This window comes from Ictidomys tridecemlineatus, chromosome 2, assembly GCF_052094955.1.
Source record: "Ictidomys tridecemlineatus isolate mIctTri1 chromosome 2, mIctTri1.hap1, whole genome shotgun sequence".
NCBI lineage: Eukaryota > Metazoa > Chordata > Mammalia > Rodentia > Sciuridae > Ictidomys > Ictidomys tridecemlineatus.
The window spans coordinates 7,695,126-7,714,514 of NC_135478.1; the positions used below are offsets into that span (position 1 = coordinate 7,695,126).

The 19,389-nt window shown below is 41.7% G+C and overlaps 2 protein-coding genes across 23 annotated transcripts in view; one reads left to right on the plus strand and one right to left on the minus strand.

Annotated features, from left to right (window-relative positions):
- Positions 1-18,263, plus strand: part of Znf177 (zinc finger protein 177) — a 42,322-nt gene extending 24,059 nt beyond the window's left edge. For 10 of the 12 annotated variants that reach the window (XM_078028974.1, XM_078028962.1, XM_078028972.1 and 7 more), the window contains one exon: positions 1-18,263. This exon is cut by the window's left edge. The gene's annotated coding sequence lies outside the window, so the exon portion shown is untranslated. The other 2 variants (XR_013428856.1, XR_013428857.1) reach the window with 2 other exon arrangements.
- LOC101958887 (zinc finger protein 426) overlaps positions 1-19,389 on the minus strand; it is a 39,558-nt gene that overhangs the window by 19,276 nt on the left and 893 nt on the right. For 3 of the 11 annotated variants that reach the window (XM_078029086.1, XM_078029082.1, XM_078029093.1), the window contains exons 2-5: positions 14,005-14,078; positions 12,370-12,447; positions 11,456-11,582; positions 10,676-10,762 (exon numbers count right to left, since the gene is read on the minus strand). In XM_078029086.1, coding sequence (XP_077885212.1) covers positions 10,676-10,762; positions 11,456-11,582; positions 12,370-12,447; positions 14,005-14,007 — 295 coding nt within the window. In that variant the 5' untranslated portion in view covers positions 14,008-14,078. Of the gene's footprint in view, positions 1-10,675; positions 10,763-11,455; positions 11,583-12,369; positions 12,459-13,662; positions 13,801-14,004; positions 14,079-17,078; positions 17,197-19,389 lie in introns of those variants that run through there. The other 8 variants (XM_078029084.1, XM_078029100.1, XM_078029110.1 and 5 more) reach the window with 8 other exon arrangements.

Consider the following 19,389-nt stretch of genomic DNA (forward strand, 5'->3'; position numbering starts at 1 on the left):
TTTAAAGGAACTTGTCTACTCTAAGTGACTAAATGTTTGTAAGGTCACATGTCTTACTTTCATAAGAAACTTCTTTATGTAGGGTCTATTGGAGTCAGAAGTACATGTTAAGAACAGATAAAGGAGTAAAGGCTTTTTCAAATATCTCACATTCATAGAACTTCTTTCCTGTGTGACTTCTTAAATGTTTTCAAAGGGTTGAAAACTGAATGAAGACTTTCCCACATTTCCTTGTCCCAAGGTTTCTCTGCATATGGGTTTGTACATGAATACCATCATTTGTGGGAATTATCTAAAGTGTTTTCTGCATGTTTTACTGTATTAGTTTTCCATGGTTGTCATAACAAAATAGCATAGACAGAGTGACTTAAACAAGACAAATTTATTGGCATTTATTTGTGGAGACTGAAAGTTCAATATCAAGGCATGGGCAGGTTGGTTTCCTCTGGAGTCCCTAACAGAAGGTCATGTTCCAGATCTCTGTCCTGGATTTGCAGAAGGCCAGCTATCTTTCTAGTGACTTTGCATGGTCTTCTGGGAGTAAAGGTGTCCTTTCTCTTATAGGGACATCAATGATGTTGTACTGGGCACCTCATTTTTTTTCCAAACTCATTTAAAATTACCTAACATCCTCATACAGTTACATTATGAGGAACTAGGAATTAAGACTTTAAAATATGAATCTGGGGGCTGGGGTTATGGCTCAGCAGTAGAGTGCTCACCTCAAATATGTGAGGCTCTGGGTTCAATCCTCAGCACCACATAAAAATAAATAAATAAAATAAAATATTAAAAAAAAATATGAATCTGGAAAAGGGGGAACCATAACATTTAATCATAAACATTCTCACCAGTGTGAGTTCCCATGAGCATATAAAGGTTTGTGGAATTAAGGAAAGATTAACCAGATTCTCTACATTCAAAAAGTTTTTCTCCAGTCAGATTACTGATGTGTAAGGTAAATGTTTATAGAGTTTAGCAAAATCTCTTCCACAATCCCAGCTGACATAGGGGCTGGCTTCACTGTGAACCTTTATGTAGGGCATGTCACATCAGAGAAATAGAAACCTATGATGGAGAAAAGGAAACCTAACTTGCAGACTGATGCTCACTTCCTGGTCTTGGGGCCGCACATGGCTAAGATGGCACCTGGTGATCAGCCAGAAGGCATTACCGTGGGTTGTGATGAAAAATCAGGGGCTGGGGATGTGGCTCAAGCGGTAGCACGCTCGCCTAGCATGCGTGCGGCCCGGGTTCGATCCTCAGCACCACATACCAACAAAGATGTTGTGTCTGCCGAGAACTAAGAAATAAATATCAAAAATTTTCTCTCTCCTCTCTCTCTCTCTTAAAAAAAATAAATAAATCTATAAAAAAAAGAATTCTACTATAAACATGAATAGACAAATATTTCTAAAAAAAAAAAAAAAGAAAAAAAAGAAAAATCAGACCACCTCTAGGATAGACTCAGAACCCTTCTGCCCTCGTGGACAGCTCGAGTCTCCCCTTACTGACTGTAGAATGGGTGAACACGTGAACTCTCCTCACCCTCCTGACCTTTATCCTGATTGGCTCTTGTATCTTATATTAGCTGTGTGTGCTTCCTCAATAAATGAGCTCCAGCCTTGACTGGTCTCCCTGATGTCTCTGATAGTTCTCCAGTGAGGGAGGGCTGGGTGCGGGCGGTCAGTCGACCCTCTCCTTTCTTGGCTTGTCCTGGCTGGGGCATGTTCTCCCTATTTCTCCTGCAGGTCGGAGGGAACGAGGACTAAAATCCCTGACATCTGGCACCCGGATAGGGACAAGAAGAAGTGGGTTCACCAAAAGTGAAAGTATCGGCTAGCCAAGCCAAGCGAGTTCCAAGGTAAGGGTCTCCCTGAAGAGATGGGGCAATCTCATACTAAGCATGATGCTCTGGCTCTTAAAGCACTGAGATTCATGCTTAAAAGCCAAGGTTTAGAGATCTCTGATGCCCAGGCCAAAAAGGCCTGGGAAACCTTGACACACCCTGCGCCCTGGTTGGTGGCTGCCAATCTTTTTGATTGGGCCACCTGGGACCACACAGAACAATTGGTGAGGAAGAGGGAGATTAACCTGGGAGAAGACCCCCCTCTGGAGGTCTACCCGACCCTATCTGCCCTCAAGTCCTGTTTCTCCCCTGGCTCCTCAGAAGGAACATCTAGGGGAGGCAAAGACCCTTTTAAGACACCTAGTCCTCCTACCACTCCCTCAAAGAGTGACTCAGCTTGGGAAACCCTTGTTGAGGAGCGATTTGGGTCACGGTGAGTCCCTCTTGCTGCCCAGGAGGAGAAAGGCTTAAAGCCTCACTCTGACAATGGCCTCCTAGACCTTTTTGATCCTTGGCCTGGTCCTCTGAGTTCCACACCAAGTGCCCCTGTCCCGAAAACACATGGTAGACCGTTGGGATGGGGAGCGGCCTCCACCACTTTGTCACCCCTCCCACCGTGGAAATTCTCCACCATCTTGTGCAAACCCGGAAAAGCCAGTTAAGCTGCCATCTTGTAAGACCAACAATGACTTATCCCCATCATGTATGGCTTTCCCTGTAAATGCTAACCCTGGGGGCAATAGACCAGCCTTATGGTATCCCTGGAAGGCCCAAGATTTTAAAGAACTCAAAAAGGCCATCTCCGAGGATGGACCTAATTCACCCTGGGCCGAAACCATCCACCAGGGTCTGGCCCACCAACAGTGTACCAAGACTGGAAAAACTTAACCAAGGCTGTGCTTCCTGGTCCCCTGTACCTGAAATGGTGTGCTTTTTTTAATGAGGAGTGCCATGCTCAGGCTGAGAGGAATCAGGCTGTTAATCCCCCGGTTCCTGTAACTTATGGGATGCTGTTGGGGTCCAGTAATCAATTTTCCACAGGCCTCCAGCAGACTGCTATCCCTGCCCCCTACCAGGAGCAGGTATGGGCTTTAGGACTTGCGGCATGGAAGAAGTTGGAGGAAGACCCCTCAGAGCCCCTGGTAGCAGGAATTACTCAGAGGGCTACCAAGGATCTTGCCACCTTCATCAAGAGGGTGGAAAAGAGCCTCCAAAGGAAATTCCCCCCCAGGGCCCCTTCGGAACCAGTTTGTCAAGATGCTGGTCTGGGAGGGGATGACCACAGACCACAAACTAGCCTGTGCAGGGATGAAGGACAGATCTATGGGGAGGTGGATAGTGGCCACTAAGGATGTTGGTACTCAGGCCCACCAATCACAGTCATTGGTGGTGGTCTTGCAGGCCCAAACAGCTTCGCTTACTGAGGCCCTTACTACCACCCTTGCCTCTTCCAGTGGCACTGGGAAAGGGGTTTTTTATGAGTGTGATCAACAGGGCCACTTCAAGAGAGAGTGCCCTACAGGCCGAATAAGACCTGGTGCCCCGCAGGGACTTCCCTCAGGCCCGGATGAGGGGCAAACTCCACCTAAGATGCCTTGCCCCTGGTGTAGAAAGGGATTCCATTGGTGGAAGGATTGTAAGTCCAAATTTGATATTGAGAGGAAGCCTTTAAACTAATAATGGGGGACCCTCCAGCCCCATCACCCAAAGGAGGCACCCTGCCTAGTGACCCACCTAGGGCCCACTGGACAGTCCCAATAATCCCGGGAATTAGGCCAAAAATGGATATCTTCATAGCAGGGAAAAAATTCCGCTGCTTGATTGACACTGGAGTGGATTGGACAGTATTAAGGAAAGAGGAGGTTCCCCCACTATGGAAGCTGATTCCCGGACCTCAGATATTGGGGGTGGGGGTGATACAAGGTCTGAAGAAACCAAGGATTGGCTTACTTGGAAGGATGTAGATGGTAATCAGCGAGAGGTACGCCCTCTGGTGGCATCTGGCCTGACAGCTAATCTGCTGGGACAGGATATTTTGGGGGAAGCTGAGGTGTTCATCACCACAGATCACAAAGGAATATATGACGATATCCTAGAGGAAGAGGAGTATCAGCAACAGTTTGTCCTATCAGGTCCCCTTAGCAATTACCAGGGGGGGAATCCACTTTTTGAGACATCGAGGCCGAACACTCCTGCACCCCATGTGAGGCCTCACCCCAATCCTAGTGGCCACTGTTCCTACCGTCCCCACCATTCAATGGCTTCTGGGCCCTCCAGTGTGGGTGGAACAGTGACCGCTTCCCCTAAACTACAAAAGTTAAAAGAGATAATGAACTACTGACCCTAGGGCATATTAGGCCCTCCCTGAGCCCTTGGAATAGTCCTGTATTTGTCATACAAAAGGCCACACAGGGAAATGGAGAATGTTACAGGACCTAAGAAAGATTAATGAGCGGATGATTCCCATTGGTACCCCCTTGCAAGGGCTACCTGGATCCCCTGCATCCCTCAGGATTTGACTCTCATTGTGATTGATATCAAGGATTGCTTCTTTTCTATTCCCCTTGATCTCCAGGACTGTGAGAAGTTTGCCTTCTCCGTTCCCTCTGTTAACTTCCAGGGGCCAGACCAAAGATATGAGTGGGTGGGTTTACCCCAGGGCATGGCTAACAGTCCAGCTTTTTGTCAACATTGTTTCACAAGTCCTGCAACCCCTTCGGAGGCAATCGGACATAATTCTATATGTTTACATGGATGACATCATTATTGGGACGGCGGACACCAAAGCATTAAGCTCCACCTATAAGGAACTCCAGACTCTCTTACAGAAGGGAGGATTACATATATCTAATGACAAGGTCCAGACCTTACCCCCTTTTAAAACTCTAGGGGCCAAACTTAGGTTGGACTCTGTCTGTCCCCTTAAACCTCAATTACTTTTCCAGTTGTCCTATACCTTGGTGGAATTACAAAAACTGTTGGGCGAACTCAACTGGATAAGGCCTTGGCTTCACCTGCCTACACAAGACCTGCTTCCGCTTTTTGACTCTTTAAGAGATAAAGTCCCCACAGATGTCATCACAATGACTCCATCACATCAATTGATATTCCAAAAGATTCAGTCAGCCTTAAATTTGGCCCAGTTGGCTCGCTATAGGCCCCAATGCCCCCTGTCTTTGGATCCTCCCCAGCTCAGAGCTTTCTTCGGCCACCATTACCCAGTTAGGCAAGCCTCTTCAATGGATACATGTGTCTGTGGGAGGGGCCCCAAGGGTCTATTCCCAACTTGACCTGGCTGACCTGATAGTTAAGGGTATGGATATTTCCCTGAGACATTATGGGCAGGATCCTGATGTGCTAATAATTCCCTACCAATTGTCGGACTTTTAGTGGGTCAGAAGAAACCATTGTCGGGTACCCAATGCCTTGGAGGGTTTCATGGGAAAGGTGGATTGTCATTATGGTACTTTGAGATGGGTGACATCATTCTCGAGGTTACAATGGATCCCCCCTATACTTTTTTTCACCAGACTCCTCACTAAAGCAGTAAATGTCTTTACTGATGGAGGAAAAGCGGAATTTGCCACAGTGGTGTACTCCGCCTCTTCCCCTGCCAATGAAGGGGAAAGTACCCACTATTTTGAGCCAGTTACAGGATCTGCACAATTTAAGGAACTATATGCAGTTGCCCTGCCTTAACCCATGTCCATGGACCAATGAACTTATTTTCTGACAGCCTATATGTAGTCAACTTGTTACCAACTCTAGTGTCAGCGTATATTAAGTTGGACAAAAACCCAATTGATTCAAGTCCGATCCTTCTGCAGCATCTCAGGGGACATCAGGAGTTACCTGGAATCTTGACATGGGGGAACCAAATGGCTGATCGATTGGCTACCAATGGGACTAACATAGCTACTGCTCAGTCTCAAAAGAACCTTCAGATGGCTCAAGGACTTCATGAACTTATTCTGGAGAGGGTTACATCAGAGATTCCCCCTGATTCTCATAAAAGATTTTAAAAAGATCATAAGGACATGTAAATCATATATGCCGTTTTTACAGTTCTCACCTCTTCAATCCCACTGGGGTCAACCCCAGGGGCCTCAGACCTAATGTCGTCTGGCAAACTTATGTGACCCACTATGCACCTTTTGGAAAATTAAAAAATATATATGTCTACAGATACCTATTCACATGCTTGTTGAGCAACTGCTCATTTGGGCGAAAAAGCTCAACACGTTGAAAGCCATTTCCTACAATGTTTTGCCATTTTGGTATTACCCTTACAATGGGCCATGCTTTGTGAGCAAATCACTACAAGAATTCTTCCAAACTTGGAATATTAAACACACCACTGGAATACCATACAATCCAAAAGGTCAAGCTATAATTGAGAGGCATAATAAGACCTAAAAGGACCAACCAATAAAACAAAAAGGGGGAAAACAACCCCCATGACCAATTAAGGACAGCCATGCCTACATTAAATATTTTATTTGCTAAGATTTGCCCTGTGACATAATATGTGGTCTATTTTTGAGAAAAGATCCATGTGCTGCTGAGTTAAAAAGTGTATCCGCTTGATGTTGGGTGGCATATTCTATATATGTCAATTAAGTCTAAGTTATTAATTGTATTATGAGCTCTATAGTTTCTTTATTCAACTTTTGTTTGGAAGATCTGTCCAGTGGTGAGAGAGGTTAAAATCTCCCATGATTATAGTGTTGTGGTCTAATTGACTCTTGAACTTGAGAGGAGTTTTTTTGATGAACGTAGCTGCACCATTGTTTGGGGCATATATTAATGATTGTTAAGTATTATTGGTGTATGATTCCCTTTAGCAGTATGTAGTGTCCTCTTTTATCCCTTTTGATTAACTTTGGCTTGAAGTCTTATTTGATATGAGTATAGACACCCCTGCTTGCTTCTGAGGTCCATGTGAATGGTATCATTTTTCCCAACCTTTCACCTTCAGTCTGTGTATGTCTTTTCCTATAAGATGAGTCTCCTGTAGGCAGCATATTGTTGGATCTTTTTTTTAATCCAGTCTATTAGCCTATGTCTTTTGATTGGTGCATTTAAGCCATTAACATTTAGGGTTGCTATTGAGATATGGTTTGTCTTCCAGCCATATTTGTTTATGTTACTTAACATGATTTGTTTTTCCTCTTTGATTAGTTTTTCCTTTACTACCTCCCGCTGTTGGTTTTCATTGTTATTTTTCATTTCCTCTTCCTGTAATGTTTTGCCAAGGATGTTTTGTAATACTGGTTTTCTAGCTGCAAATTCTTTTAACTTTTGTTTATCGTGGCAGAAGATTTGTATTTCATCTTCAATCCTGAAGCTTAATTTCACTGGATACATGATTCTTGGCTGGAACCCATTTTCTTTCAGTGTTTGAAATATGTTGTTCCAGGATCTTCTAGCTTTCAGAGTCTGTGTTGAAAGATCAGCCATTATTCTGATTGGTTTTGAAAGAACGATCAAGGCTTGCCATCAGAGAAAATGCCTGTTTATTGAGGAACAGCTCTGCATATTTATAGAGCCGGGGGTGGTTTGACAGTTATGACAGTTTAATTGTTGAAGGGTTTGACAGTGCTTTTTGATTGGAGGGTAAGGATCATGTGAGCCAGCAGGGCTCACCATTGGACGGCAGGATCATGTGAGCCAGCAGGGATAGTCTGATTGGTGGGTAAGGATCATGTGAGCCAGCAGGGCTCACCATTGGACGGCTCTTCTTGGGGGATGGGGAAGTTAGTCTTTGGAGTCGGGGCAACTCCCAACAGGTTTACCCCTAAATATAATCTGCTTCCTTTCTCTTGTGGCTTTTAAGATTCTCTCATCTAATGAAGATGTTGGGCATCTTCATTATAATGTGTCTTGCTGTGGATCTCTTATGATTTTGCACATTCGGCATCCTGTAGGCTTCTAGGATTTGGATATGTTTCATTCTTCAAGTTTGGGAAGTTTTCTAGTATTATTTCATTGAATAGATTGCTCATTCCTTTGGTTTGGACCTCTATATCCTCCTGTATCCCAATGAGTCTTAAGTTTGGTCTCTTTATGTTATCCCATATCTCTTGGATGTTCTGCTTATGGTTTATTAACATTCTCGCTGAGCTGTCTATATTCTTTTCAAGTTGAAATACTTTGTCTTCGTTGTCTGATGTTCTATCTACTAAGTGTTCTACTCTGCTGGTAATACTCTCATTTGAGTTTTTAATTTGGTTTATTGTTTCCTTCATTTCCAGGATTTCTGTTTGTTTTTTTTTAATAACCTCTATCTCCCTGTAGAGTTGATCTTTTGCTTCTTGGATTTGTTTATGTAATTCATTATCAAAGTGATCTTTCATTGTCTGATTTTGCTGTTTAATGTCTTCCTTTAGACTCCAGATCATCTGAGACATGTATATCATGAACTCTTTATCTAACATTCCATCTGCTGCAGATATTACCTCTTCTAATGTTGAAGTGACCTGCATTGTTTGTGGTCCTTTCTTTTCTTGTCTTTTCATACTGCTCATGTTTCTTTCCAGCTTTGTGAAACTATTGTGTTAATGATTTTCCCCTTATATATTTATATTGCTCTTGTATAGCTCCAAAAACTCTCTTTTGTGTAGAAAGACAATGTTAACAGTTCCCAATATCAATAGTACATCATCTAAGCACAAATTTTCATTATTAATACATTTATAGTTAGACTCAGTCTATGGATATTGGCTTCAATTATTACTTAAAAATATAGTAATTAGTTTCATAAAAGACATACCATTTCTGGTGGCATATAGAAAACTGAATTTCAGACATAGGGTGTTATGCTTAGGAGGAAAGGAGTGAGGGTATGAGGTTAATCTAACTTAGCAACTTTGGAGAACTCTAACCAATAGACTGGTAATTTATGGAAGAATGTATAGATTCAACCTCCTATCTGTATTTAGAAAGTTACCCTACATATAGATAGTAAAAGTTAGGGGGTTGAAAGTGGGATGCAGGAAGTAAGAATGAATAAAAAATAACAAGGAAGAAAAGAGAGGGAAAAAGAAAATAAGAAAAAAGGGGGGAGTTGGGGCATATGCAATTCCCACCATCATTGCACTCAAAGGGTTTATCTTGAGTGCATATTTTCTGGTAAACAGCTTTTGGAGGCAAGCTGAAAGTTTGCCTACAATGATTCAAAAAAAGTTTCTTTTCAGGAGAGGTTCTCTTGTGCAAAGGAAAGAAGTCTATTCTACCTTGATCACAATAAGAAGTGGTCCCTGTATTTTGCATTCTCATGTGTAGGTAAGGCAAGTACGTCCACTGATGAATTCTCCACATGGCTTACATCACAGAGCTCCCCTCCATTGTGCCTTCTTGCCTGTTCATAAAGGGATGAATAATGGTTAAAGTATTTTTCAGACTCATTAATAGATTACATGCACCTGAAGACTGAAAATTGTGATGATCTCCATTTCTGCAATTTTCATTATTTGCATACAGTTTCTGCCTCTCCCCCCCCCTTTTCTTTTTTAAGAGACAGATTTTGTGTTGTACAGGCTGGCTTTTAATGTTGGGTTCAAGTGGTCTTCTGCCTGAGCTTCCTCAGTAGCTGAAACTATAAGTGAACACCACTTCTGGCTTATTGATTTATTTTTATTTTCTTTTTCCTCTCCACCTCCCCATGGTATTGGGAATTAAACCTGTGCTCTACCACTGAGCTATATTCCCAACCCTTCTTTTTTTTTTTTTTTTGAATTTTTAATATTTATTTTTTAGTATTTGGCGGACACAACATCTTTGTTGGTATGTGGTGCTGAGGATCGAACCTGGGCCGCACGCATGCCAGGCGAGCGCGCTACCGCTTGAGCCACATCCCCAGCCCTCCCAACCCTTCTTATTCTTTCAGACAGAATCTTACTAAATTTCCAAGGCTGACCTCAAACTTGTGATCCTCCTGCCTTGGTCTTTTGCTGGGATTACTTTGCCAGAATACTCTGCCATCTATTCTAAACTTGAAAAGACCTCTACAGTTTAGTGACAACCTTTTAAAAACTATCTAGTTACATATCTGGAAATGTGTACTTGTGGGAACTTGGGAGCAACAAGTTTCAAGTTAGGTTTGGGGCACCCCCAAATTCATATTCCTGTTTTGCCTCTAGAGCCATTGCTCCTTCTTAGGTCAATGCTACTTCTCTCAAATCTCTCTTGTTCTGATTTTCTATAATGGAATTCCCAATCTTCTTTAAATATAGAAAATTAGAAATACCCCCTTGTTAGTCTTACCCTAAGTATCTCACTGGAGATCTATTCCCTCAAAAAATTCTGCTGAAGTGAAGCCCCTTTGATTTTAAGTCCCATTTTCCATTCTAAAGTAAGAGAAAAATAAAAATAAGGGTCTGGAGACAGAAATGATAGATAGGAGGTGAAAATGGTAGAGATCATTTGCACGTATTTCCAAATTAAACATAATAAAGCAAAAAAAAGATTTCACAATTTTCACTATGTCAAAAATCTGGCAAAGATAGGCATCAAAATTTTATATGATTTATTACCAATTGATCCTATGAAAGTTAACATTGGTGGTGAACACAAAGAACATTTATCTTGGAAGGGGACAAACATAAAGAAGTGTACATCAAAACAATGAAGAAATGCAACAGGTTATATTGTGAGATTATAGAAAAGTCTAAATTGGCAGAGAGTAAAAGAGTATAGAAGGTTGAAGATTTCCTAACTTCTGATAAAAATGCTCTGATGCTTCTGAGATCAAGTGCATCTTTAAAAGTTTCTTCTTTATACTTATAGTGAATTTACTGACCAGGAGTATTGTCCATGAACACTCACCTTGGAGAACCCCTCCTTCCACTATCTTTGACTCTTCTTGCTCCAACCAAGAGATCAGGCTGGGTTTGAGGAGCTGAAATTCTGTACCTAGGGAAAAACATATTCATGGAAAAAGCTAATGGAAGAGATGATAAACCTTCTCATGATTCAGGAACCACAGCTCTAATGAAAGCAGTGAAGTTATTTCAAAAAGGATAAAAATACAAATATCTTCTCTGCCTGTGTCCCATAAAAATTAGTTGTTTCTGACCCCTAAAATTCCAAATTCAGGCTTATGTTCACATTTACAAAGCACTAAGACCTTCTTCTTCTTTTTTTTTTTTTAATCCAAGTAGGAAATAGAGTGAAACAGTGATCTTCATTCTCATAGGGAATGAAAATCACACCTGATTAGTTTTGTTTTGTTTTGTTTTGCAGTAGTAGGGATGGAACTCAGGGCCTTGTGCATGCTAGGCTAGCACTCTACCGCTGAGCCACACTCCCAGGTAGTACACCTGTGATCCTTAAATCTTACAGCATGTAAGAGTCACCTGGAGAATTTCTTCAACACATATAACAGGGCCCTAACTGTGTTTCTGCGTATATGAAAGGTGGAAACTGAGGTAATGTATGTTAGGCCACATTTTGAGAACCACCACACAGATTAAAAGCTATTATGATAAAGGCTGTGTCTCTATTATTTTCTACTATATTCAGAGTTGACTTCATTGATACTGCAACACAGTAAATACATACAAAATTTATTTTCTAGGAGGCTACACAGAATTATGGTAGTCCTACCTACTATGGTCAGGTTCTCATAGTTCTCCAGCATCACATCTTTGTACAGGTTTCTCTGAGTTGGGTCCAGTAAAATCCACTCCTCCTGGGTGAAGTGCACAGCCACATCATCAAAGGTCACCAAGTCCTAAACCATCACACACATGCTGGTTTGAGCCAAGTAACACATCCACCAATGGCCACTGGAAAATGAGGAAATGAGACCAAAGCCTAAAAAGAGTTCTGAGGTCTCTCACTGTCTACCCCAGGGTTCAATGATGCTAGGAATTCTTCTCTCTATGCACACTCACTCACTGTCCATCTCCTCTAGTTATATGGCTTGCATGGCACTTCTTATATGTGATCTCTCAACACAAGAGTAGGTGCTCATCTTATTTCCCTCTACTGTAGCACACTCTTGAGTACCATGTAAATACTAGATAAAGAACACTTTCATCTCGCTTATCATTGTCAGAGCACTCAGCAAAATATGAAACATGTAGTCAGCACCATAAGGGAACATTAATTAGTAACACATGAAATACTAGTCTTCCTAGTATTTCATGTGATTTCATAAAATACTAGGGTGATTTCATGCCAATAAGTGGCTCTACTCCCTGGGGAAATTCAACTAGGGACTTAAGTCATTGAGCAGTGCTTTATTTGCTTTAAGAAGTTCTGGAAGTCAGGCATGGTGGTATATACCTGTGGTCTCAATTACTCAGGAGGCTGAAATGTTAGAATTGCTCAAGCCCAGATGCTTGAGATCAGCTTAGACAACATGTCACACAAAAAAAAATTCCAGAGGGAGAAACACCTCTCAGAACCCACCTCAAAAAATAAGAAGTTCTGAAGATGATTATGAGTAGAAGAAAACATGTCACCTTGTTAGCCGCATGTTCAAGATTTTGTACAAGGATACATGCTCTGCATACCTGATCACAGTTTGGCAGGCAGACAATCATCTTCCTTTCTGCTTCTGTCTTTCCTTCATGAAGGCAAACTGGATCCCTCTACAAAAGACCTCAGGGAAAAGAAATAAGGTATGTGTTGTGGTTTGCATATGAGGTATCCCCTGAGAGGCTCATGTGTTAGGTAATTATGGCAATGTTCAAGGGTGAAATTATCAGATTATGTAAGCTCTAACCTCATCCATGGATTAATTCATTTGATGGATTAATAATTTAAATAAACAATTAGGTATAGCTGTAAGTAGGTGGAGCATGGACAGAGGAAATAGGTGTCTTGAAGGTGAGGGGCATGCCCATGGGGATTACAGCTTGTCCCAAGCTCCCTGCACACTCTCTGCTTCCTGGTTGCCATGAGCTAAGCCACTTTCTCCACCACACTCTTTGACCATGGAGTCCTGTCATATCTTGCACCCACAGCAATGCAGTCAGCCAGCCAACCATGGACTAACTCTGAAACCGTGAGCCCAAAATAAACTTTTCTTCCTCTAAATTGTTCCTGCTAGGTATTTTGATTATAGCAATGAAAAGCTAACACTGCATGAGAACTCAGAGCTGCCCATAATTCCCACAATTTACATGTCTAGAAGTCATTCCATCCTAGTTTGAAATTTCCACGTAACCCTGCACACTCGACATTAAGTACACACTACTCCTGTGTGAGGCCAGCAGTCTGCCTCACATAGAGCCAGAAAAGGAGACCATATGCCAGGCTGCCCAAACATGAAAAGGATAGTAGTCTCATTATACATAAGGAAAGCTATAGCCTTGAGAGATGTGACTATTTGCCCATAGCAATAAAACTCATGAAAGAGTGGGAGGAGGGGAGCGAGGGGGGGAAGTGCTGGGGAGTGATACTGGCCAAATTGTATTGTTATATTGTGTGCATGCACTAAGATGTAAGAACAAATCCCACCATTATGTACAACTATAATGCACCAATTAAAAATAAATCATGGGACTGGGGCAGTAGAGCCCTTGCCTAGCACATGCAAGGCTCTGGGTTCAATCCTCAGCACCACATAAAAATAAATAAATAAAAGAAAGGTATTGTGTCCAACTACAACTGAAAAATAAATATATATTTTTTAAAATCATGAAGAAGCTTCTACAGCATTTCTTCCCAGAATATATACACCAGTGGGGGTTGACTGAAAACATAGGATTCCCTGGTCCACTACATTTCCTGTGAGAGCACTGGACTCCATACAGAGAGAACCTAAAGGAGAGTCTGTGAACAAGATCATCAGTAGGACTTACCATGGGACAAATCAATGGCTGCCATCTTGTGACACTGGTGGTATTATGTGCCTGAATGATTCTTTCCTTGATTCAGAGAACACTGCAGGACAGCTATGAAGCTACACCAACAGTGGCCATCTTCACTCCTCTTTATTCAGGGTTAACTTAGTCCTCTTCACATCATCATCAATCAACAAATATTAATTATTAATAATTAAACATTAGCTCTCTTTGCAGATGGCATATGTGAAAGACTGAAAAAAATTCTATTACAATAGTATTAGTAACATCAATTGCTATTTATTAAGGACTAAACCTCAGAAGTTATAATAGCAGCTTTATGTATATAAGGTCACTTACCATTGGGCTGGGGTTGTGCTTCAGTAGTAGAGCACTCACCTAGCATGGTGAGGCACCGGGTTCGATCCTCAGCACTGCATAAAAAGAAATCAATAAAATATTGTGTCCATCTACAACTTAAAAAAAATTTTTTAAAGACGATCACTTATCATTAACAATCCTGTAGATATTATTACCTTCCCCAATTTTGGTACTGAGGATTGAACCCAGGAGCACTCTTAGTGGTAGATGCAAAAACTCTTTCCTTTGGAGAGTTTTTGCATCTACCACTAAGCCACACCCCAAGCCCTTTTAACTTTAAATTTTATTTTGAGACAGGGTCTTGCTAAATTGCCCATACTGTCCTTGGACTTGCAATCGTCCTGCCTTTGCCTCCCAAATTGCTGGGATGACAGGTATGTGCCACTGTATCTGGACTTATCATCTCTATTGAATGCTGAAAAACTTAGATTTAGAGAATGCTGGTAATGTCCAGTATTATCCAGTTAGGAAGTAGTGAATGAGTACTTGAATGCAATTACATTTGTCTCTGAAACCAGATCTACTGTTGTTAGAGGTTGAGTATTCCTTATCTAAATATCTGGAGCCAGAAGTATTTCAGATTTCAGAATTGTGGGGGGCTGGGTTCATCCATATGCTCACAAAGTTTTGGATTTCAGGTTTTTGAATTAGGAATGCTCAACATGTATTCTCAACATAACCAGAAGTCAGTTTAGACATGTCCTTGTGAAACAATGATCACTAGTCACATGTGTCACTACTGACCACTTCATATGAAACTAAGACTAAAGAACTGTATTTTAAATTTTCATTTAATTTTAATAAAAATAACAATCATGAGTAAGTCAAGCACAGAATATTAACCCATATACTGACTTATGTGGTATTCAAATGATGACAAATAATGAAGTTCGCATAGTTCATTATCTAAGAACCAAATTCAACCTCAGAAAAATTATCCAAAGCTTGTTCTATAAGCCAGGAAACCCTGAAATGACACTGGATTACAAGGACCACCTACCCAGATTCCTAGTATAAACTGTACCAACCACCACAAGTCTCGACCTGGAGATCCTTAGGCTAAACAGGCCCAAATATGTGTATCTGGTGGCATTCCAAAGAATAGTTGACCTTTTAAAAATTGAGATTAATATATAGGCAAACACACATTCAGTGGGTGAACTTTGACCACTACATACATTTGAGTAATCAAAAGCCTACAAGATACGCAACATGTTCATCTCCCTAGAAGACCCTCTTGCCCCTTCCAATCCATTCTCACACATCATCTCCTGTGCTCTCAGTTTCTGCATGCTGTATACATCCTGTATATGTACAGTAGGTGCTGTGCTCATCTATCTCAAATGTACATCCTGACATTTCTCTATTGTTTAAAGAAACAATTTGGGAGAAAATATTAAAATCTCCCACTGGAAAGATGTTCATGTCTATTTCTTATGTCTGCAAAGAACTTTGATATATCTTGTAATAAAATTATTGGGTGGATACACATTGAACTTTAATATTTTTGAGGGAAAAAATCTAGCATCAAAATGAACTCTATTTCTCTAAGAATGTTACTGGATGATGTCATGTGACATAGAAATCACCTTTCCTTTGGAGAGTTTTTGCATCTCATAGTACAGCACTGTATCCCTTTTGGACACCAATGTCCCCCTTGACCTGGCATAGCACCTAAGTCATGCAAGGCATCCAGTAACTGTTGGACAAACAACTGAGATCCTTCTCAACACTGCTAAAGTATACCTAGATTATAAGGGCAGCAGGTGTAGCTCAAAGGTAGAGAACTGGCTTAGCATATGAGAGGCCCTGGGTTCTATCCCCTAGATTATAGCTAAATAACTGTCAATGACAATGTAAATCTCAGTTTTCAGGAAATGTATTAAATTACTCAAAAGTGCAAGGGTAGAAAGTGCGAATGGTAGGAACACAGACATTGTGTCCTGTGCCCTCACGTATCAGTCCCAGCTCATCTAACATTCCCATGACCTCCTGATGTGCCCCCGCACCCTGATTCCCTCGGTTGGTCTGCGAGTCCAACAGCCAGGGCTTGTGTGCATCACAGAGGGCTGCTGCCTACCTTGGCCCAGGCAAGCCACCAAACTTCACCTGCCAGTGGGCTGCAATGACACCATTTCCAGCATTGTGGAAAAGGCTCCTTACCAGTATGGCCATCTTTAGAAACTCGAGGATATATGTTATTAGAGTTCATTTTATATCTCCTAATAAATCAAGGTGACATTTTTTGTCTCCTCACAGGACCCTCCTCCTACAGAAATGATATAATGTTGCCAAAGACGGACATCCAATGATCAGAATTTGGAAGTGGTCAGTCTTCTTCATTTCTCTTCCCTCTCTCCCTTACTCTCCCTCTGTGCCTGTCTGTCTCTCTTTCTTTCTGGTACTAGGGATTTAACCCAGGGGTGCTTTGTACTTTACCACTGAGCTGTATCCCCTGCCATTTTTTAGTTTTTGTGCCTCTCTATATTCCTGAGGTTGACCTTGGACTTTAAATCCTCCTGCCTCAGCCTCCCAAGTCACTGCGATTACAGATGTGCACCACCATATCTGGTTAGGGCTGGGTTTCTTTCTTTTTTTCATCATAGATGGATTCAATACCTTTAGTTTATTTATTTATTTTTATGTGGTGCTGAGGATCAAACCCAGTACCTCACACGTGCTAGGCAAGGGCTCTACCACTGAGCTTCAACCCCAGCCCTAGAGCTGGTTTCTTAAAACAGAAAAAGCATTTGGCAGAGCCAGGCATGGTGGCACATGCCTGTAATCCCAGCAGTTTGGGAGGCTGAAACAGGAGGATTACAAGTTTAAAGACAGCCTCAACAAAAGCGAGGCACTAAGCAACTCAGTGAAACCCTTCTCGAAATAAGTTACAAAATTTTAAAAATAAATAAATAAATAAGTTACAAAATAGGGCCAGGGATGTGGCTCAGTGGTTGAGTGTCCCTGAGCTTAATCCCCGGTACCGCCCAAAAAAGCATTTGGCAGGATCATACCAAGATACTGTCTGTGGTAGACTGTGAGAAAGAACTTGCCTTAGAAATCCAAGTAAATAGCCAGGTGCAGTGGTGCATGCCTGTAATCCCAACAACTCAGGAGGCTGAGGCAAAAAGATGGCAAGTTTAAAGCCTGTCTCAGCAACTTAGAGAGCCCCTGTCTCAAATTAAAAAAAAAAAAAAAAAAAAAAAAGGGCTTGGCATGTGGCTCAGTGGTTAAACACCCCTGGTACTAAAAAACAAACAAACAAAGCCAGGCAGAATGGCTCAGGCCTATAATCCCATGGCTCTGGAGGCTGAGATAGGAGGATCGCAAGCTTGAGGCCAGCCTCAGCAACTTAGTGAGGCTCTAAGCAACTTAATGAGACCCTGTCTCAAGATAAAAAAGTTAAAAAGTATAAAAGGCTGGAGATATGACTCAGTGATAAAGCACCTCTAGGTTTAATCCCCAATATCAAGAGGAAAAAAAAAAAGAAGTTCTCCAAGTAAATGCTATCCTTAACCATTACAGAACTAACTACATAATTACAAGATTTTGTGGTAAGAGATGGATTCCTCTGAGCAGACTTGTGAAAATATAACAAACTCGATCTTCTGACTTGCAGTTCAATTTAAGGTCTGACAATCAAACAGCTTCCAAGACAGCTATTAAAGCTAATTTTTAGTTGCTATAAGACTGTTTATAATCATTGAAAATCAAACATAAAATTTAATTGAACAGGTTAAATTACATCCAGAGTCAATTCAGTGTCACCTAGTTTTTCAAGTGAAAATCAGAGTATAAATTACTGTTCTGTAAGTGGGGGTGGGGGAGTAAGCCTTCTTTGGGGTCTTTCGTTTGCTAACCTGTGTACTTGAATGATTTATCTAAGTAAAAGTCTCAATGCTGATAGCCAAAAAGCTGATTTGAGTCACAGTGAAAAGTCACAGCCTTTCACCCAATTTCTACACTCAGGTCACTCGCAAACCTAGGACACCTTCATGAAAAAAAATAATAATCAGAACTATCCACATGAAAAAGCTTCCCTCACGCCTCCCCCAACAGGACCTGCAGCCATTTACTACAGTAACTATGCATTAAGGAAAAAGAAATACCCTACTGGTCTTGAGGGCAGGAGGGGGGCTCTGTCCCTCTTCTCTCAGAGATGACCCCCTCACCCTCAAGTGTCCCTTTCTCCCCTTTTCTATCCCTTCTAATAAACTCATGTCTGTCTGCAACAATGAGCAACATGTTTGATATTTTTCTGGCATGAATGCAAAAGAATCCGGGTTGACAGACCCAGGTTGGCAGAAGGCCCATGCTCTGTAACACTATCGCTGCCCAAAGGAAATAGTGTCAGAGAGAAGCTGACCACACTCACGACTTGCTCAAGCTGACTGACCTACTGGGGAGAAGTGGAAAGCACTTTTAAGGCAGGGTTAGCAAAGTAGGACGGGGAGACTAGCAAGCTGATTACCCCCGGAGTCAGTGGGCAACACCTAGACAGTCACTAGACTTTCCCAACCTCACAGAGAATATGATGTCACCTCGCTTGTCATATCTACTGTCATTTGCATCAGTTGCTTTACACTCCCAACCCCAAAGAGGTCAGTTGGGACACACTAGAGAGAGAGCTGCCTAAAAATGGGGCAACAGAAACCACAAAGGGAAGCAATGCACAATATAAGGGCCATGTGGGGCTACCAAAAGTTTGTCACTTAACACCTAAGGAGAGAGGAAAAAGTATTTATCCATCCTAAAGATAAAAACCATTTAAAAGGTTTTTCTTAAAAAGGAAGAAAGGGGTAGAGGTATAGAGACTGATTATCTTAAAGTCTGGACAACCCAGAGACAATTGCCTAGAGGGCAGGGTCCCTTACCCTTTCCTCTTATCAGCCAGAGACAGAAACCAAGAACCACCACTTCTGGAAGCTCAAAGAAAAAAAAAAGAAGTGGGATGGAGGGAGTGAAGCCTTGGATATTAGGCAGCGACAACTTCAAGAGGGGAAAAAAAGAAGAGGAACTTAAGTACTGAGCAAAAGCCAGTGCCATGTAGGCCTCTGCTCTTAGATTACTGATTTAAAAAGAAAGCCAGGAGGGGGAAACAAAGGGGGGCAGAATTAGATTTGAACTGGGGATTGAACTGGTAAGTTGCCTGGGCTGACCTCAGATCTAAGATCCTCCCAAGTCACTGAGATTACAGGTGAGCACGACTGTGCCCGACTCCCTTGGCCAATATTAAAATTTCTTGACTTTATTCAGTCAATACACAGTAAATATTAGGCCTAACAGTTATAAGTTGCCCCCACCTCCAAAAGGACACAATACATGATTTGAGGACTACACAAAGGCACCATCTTTGCAAACAAG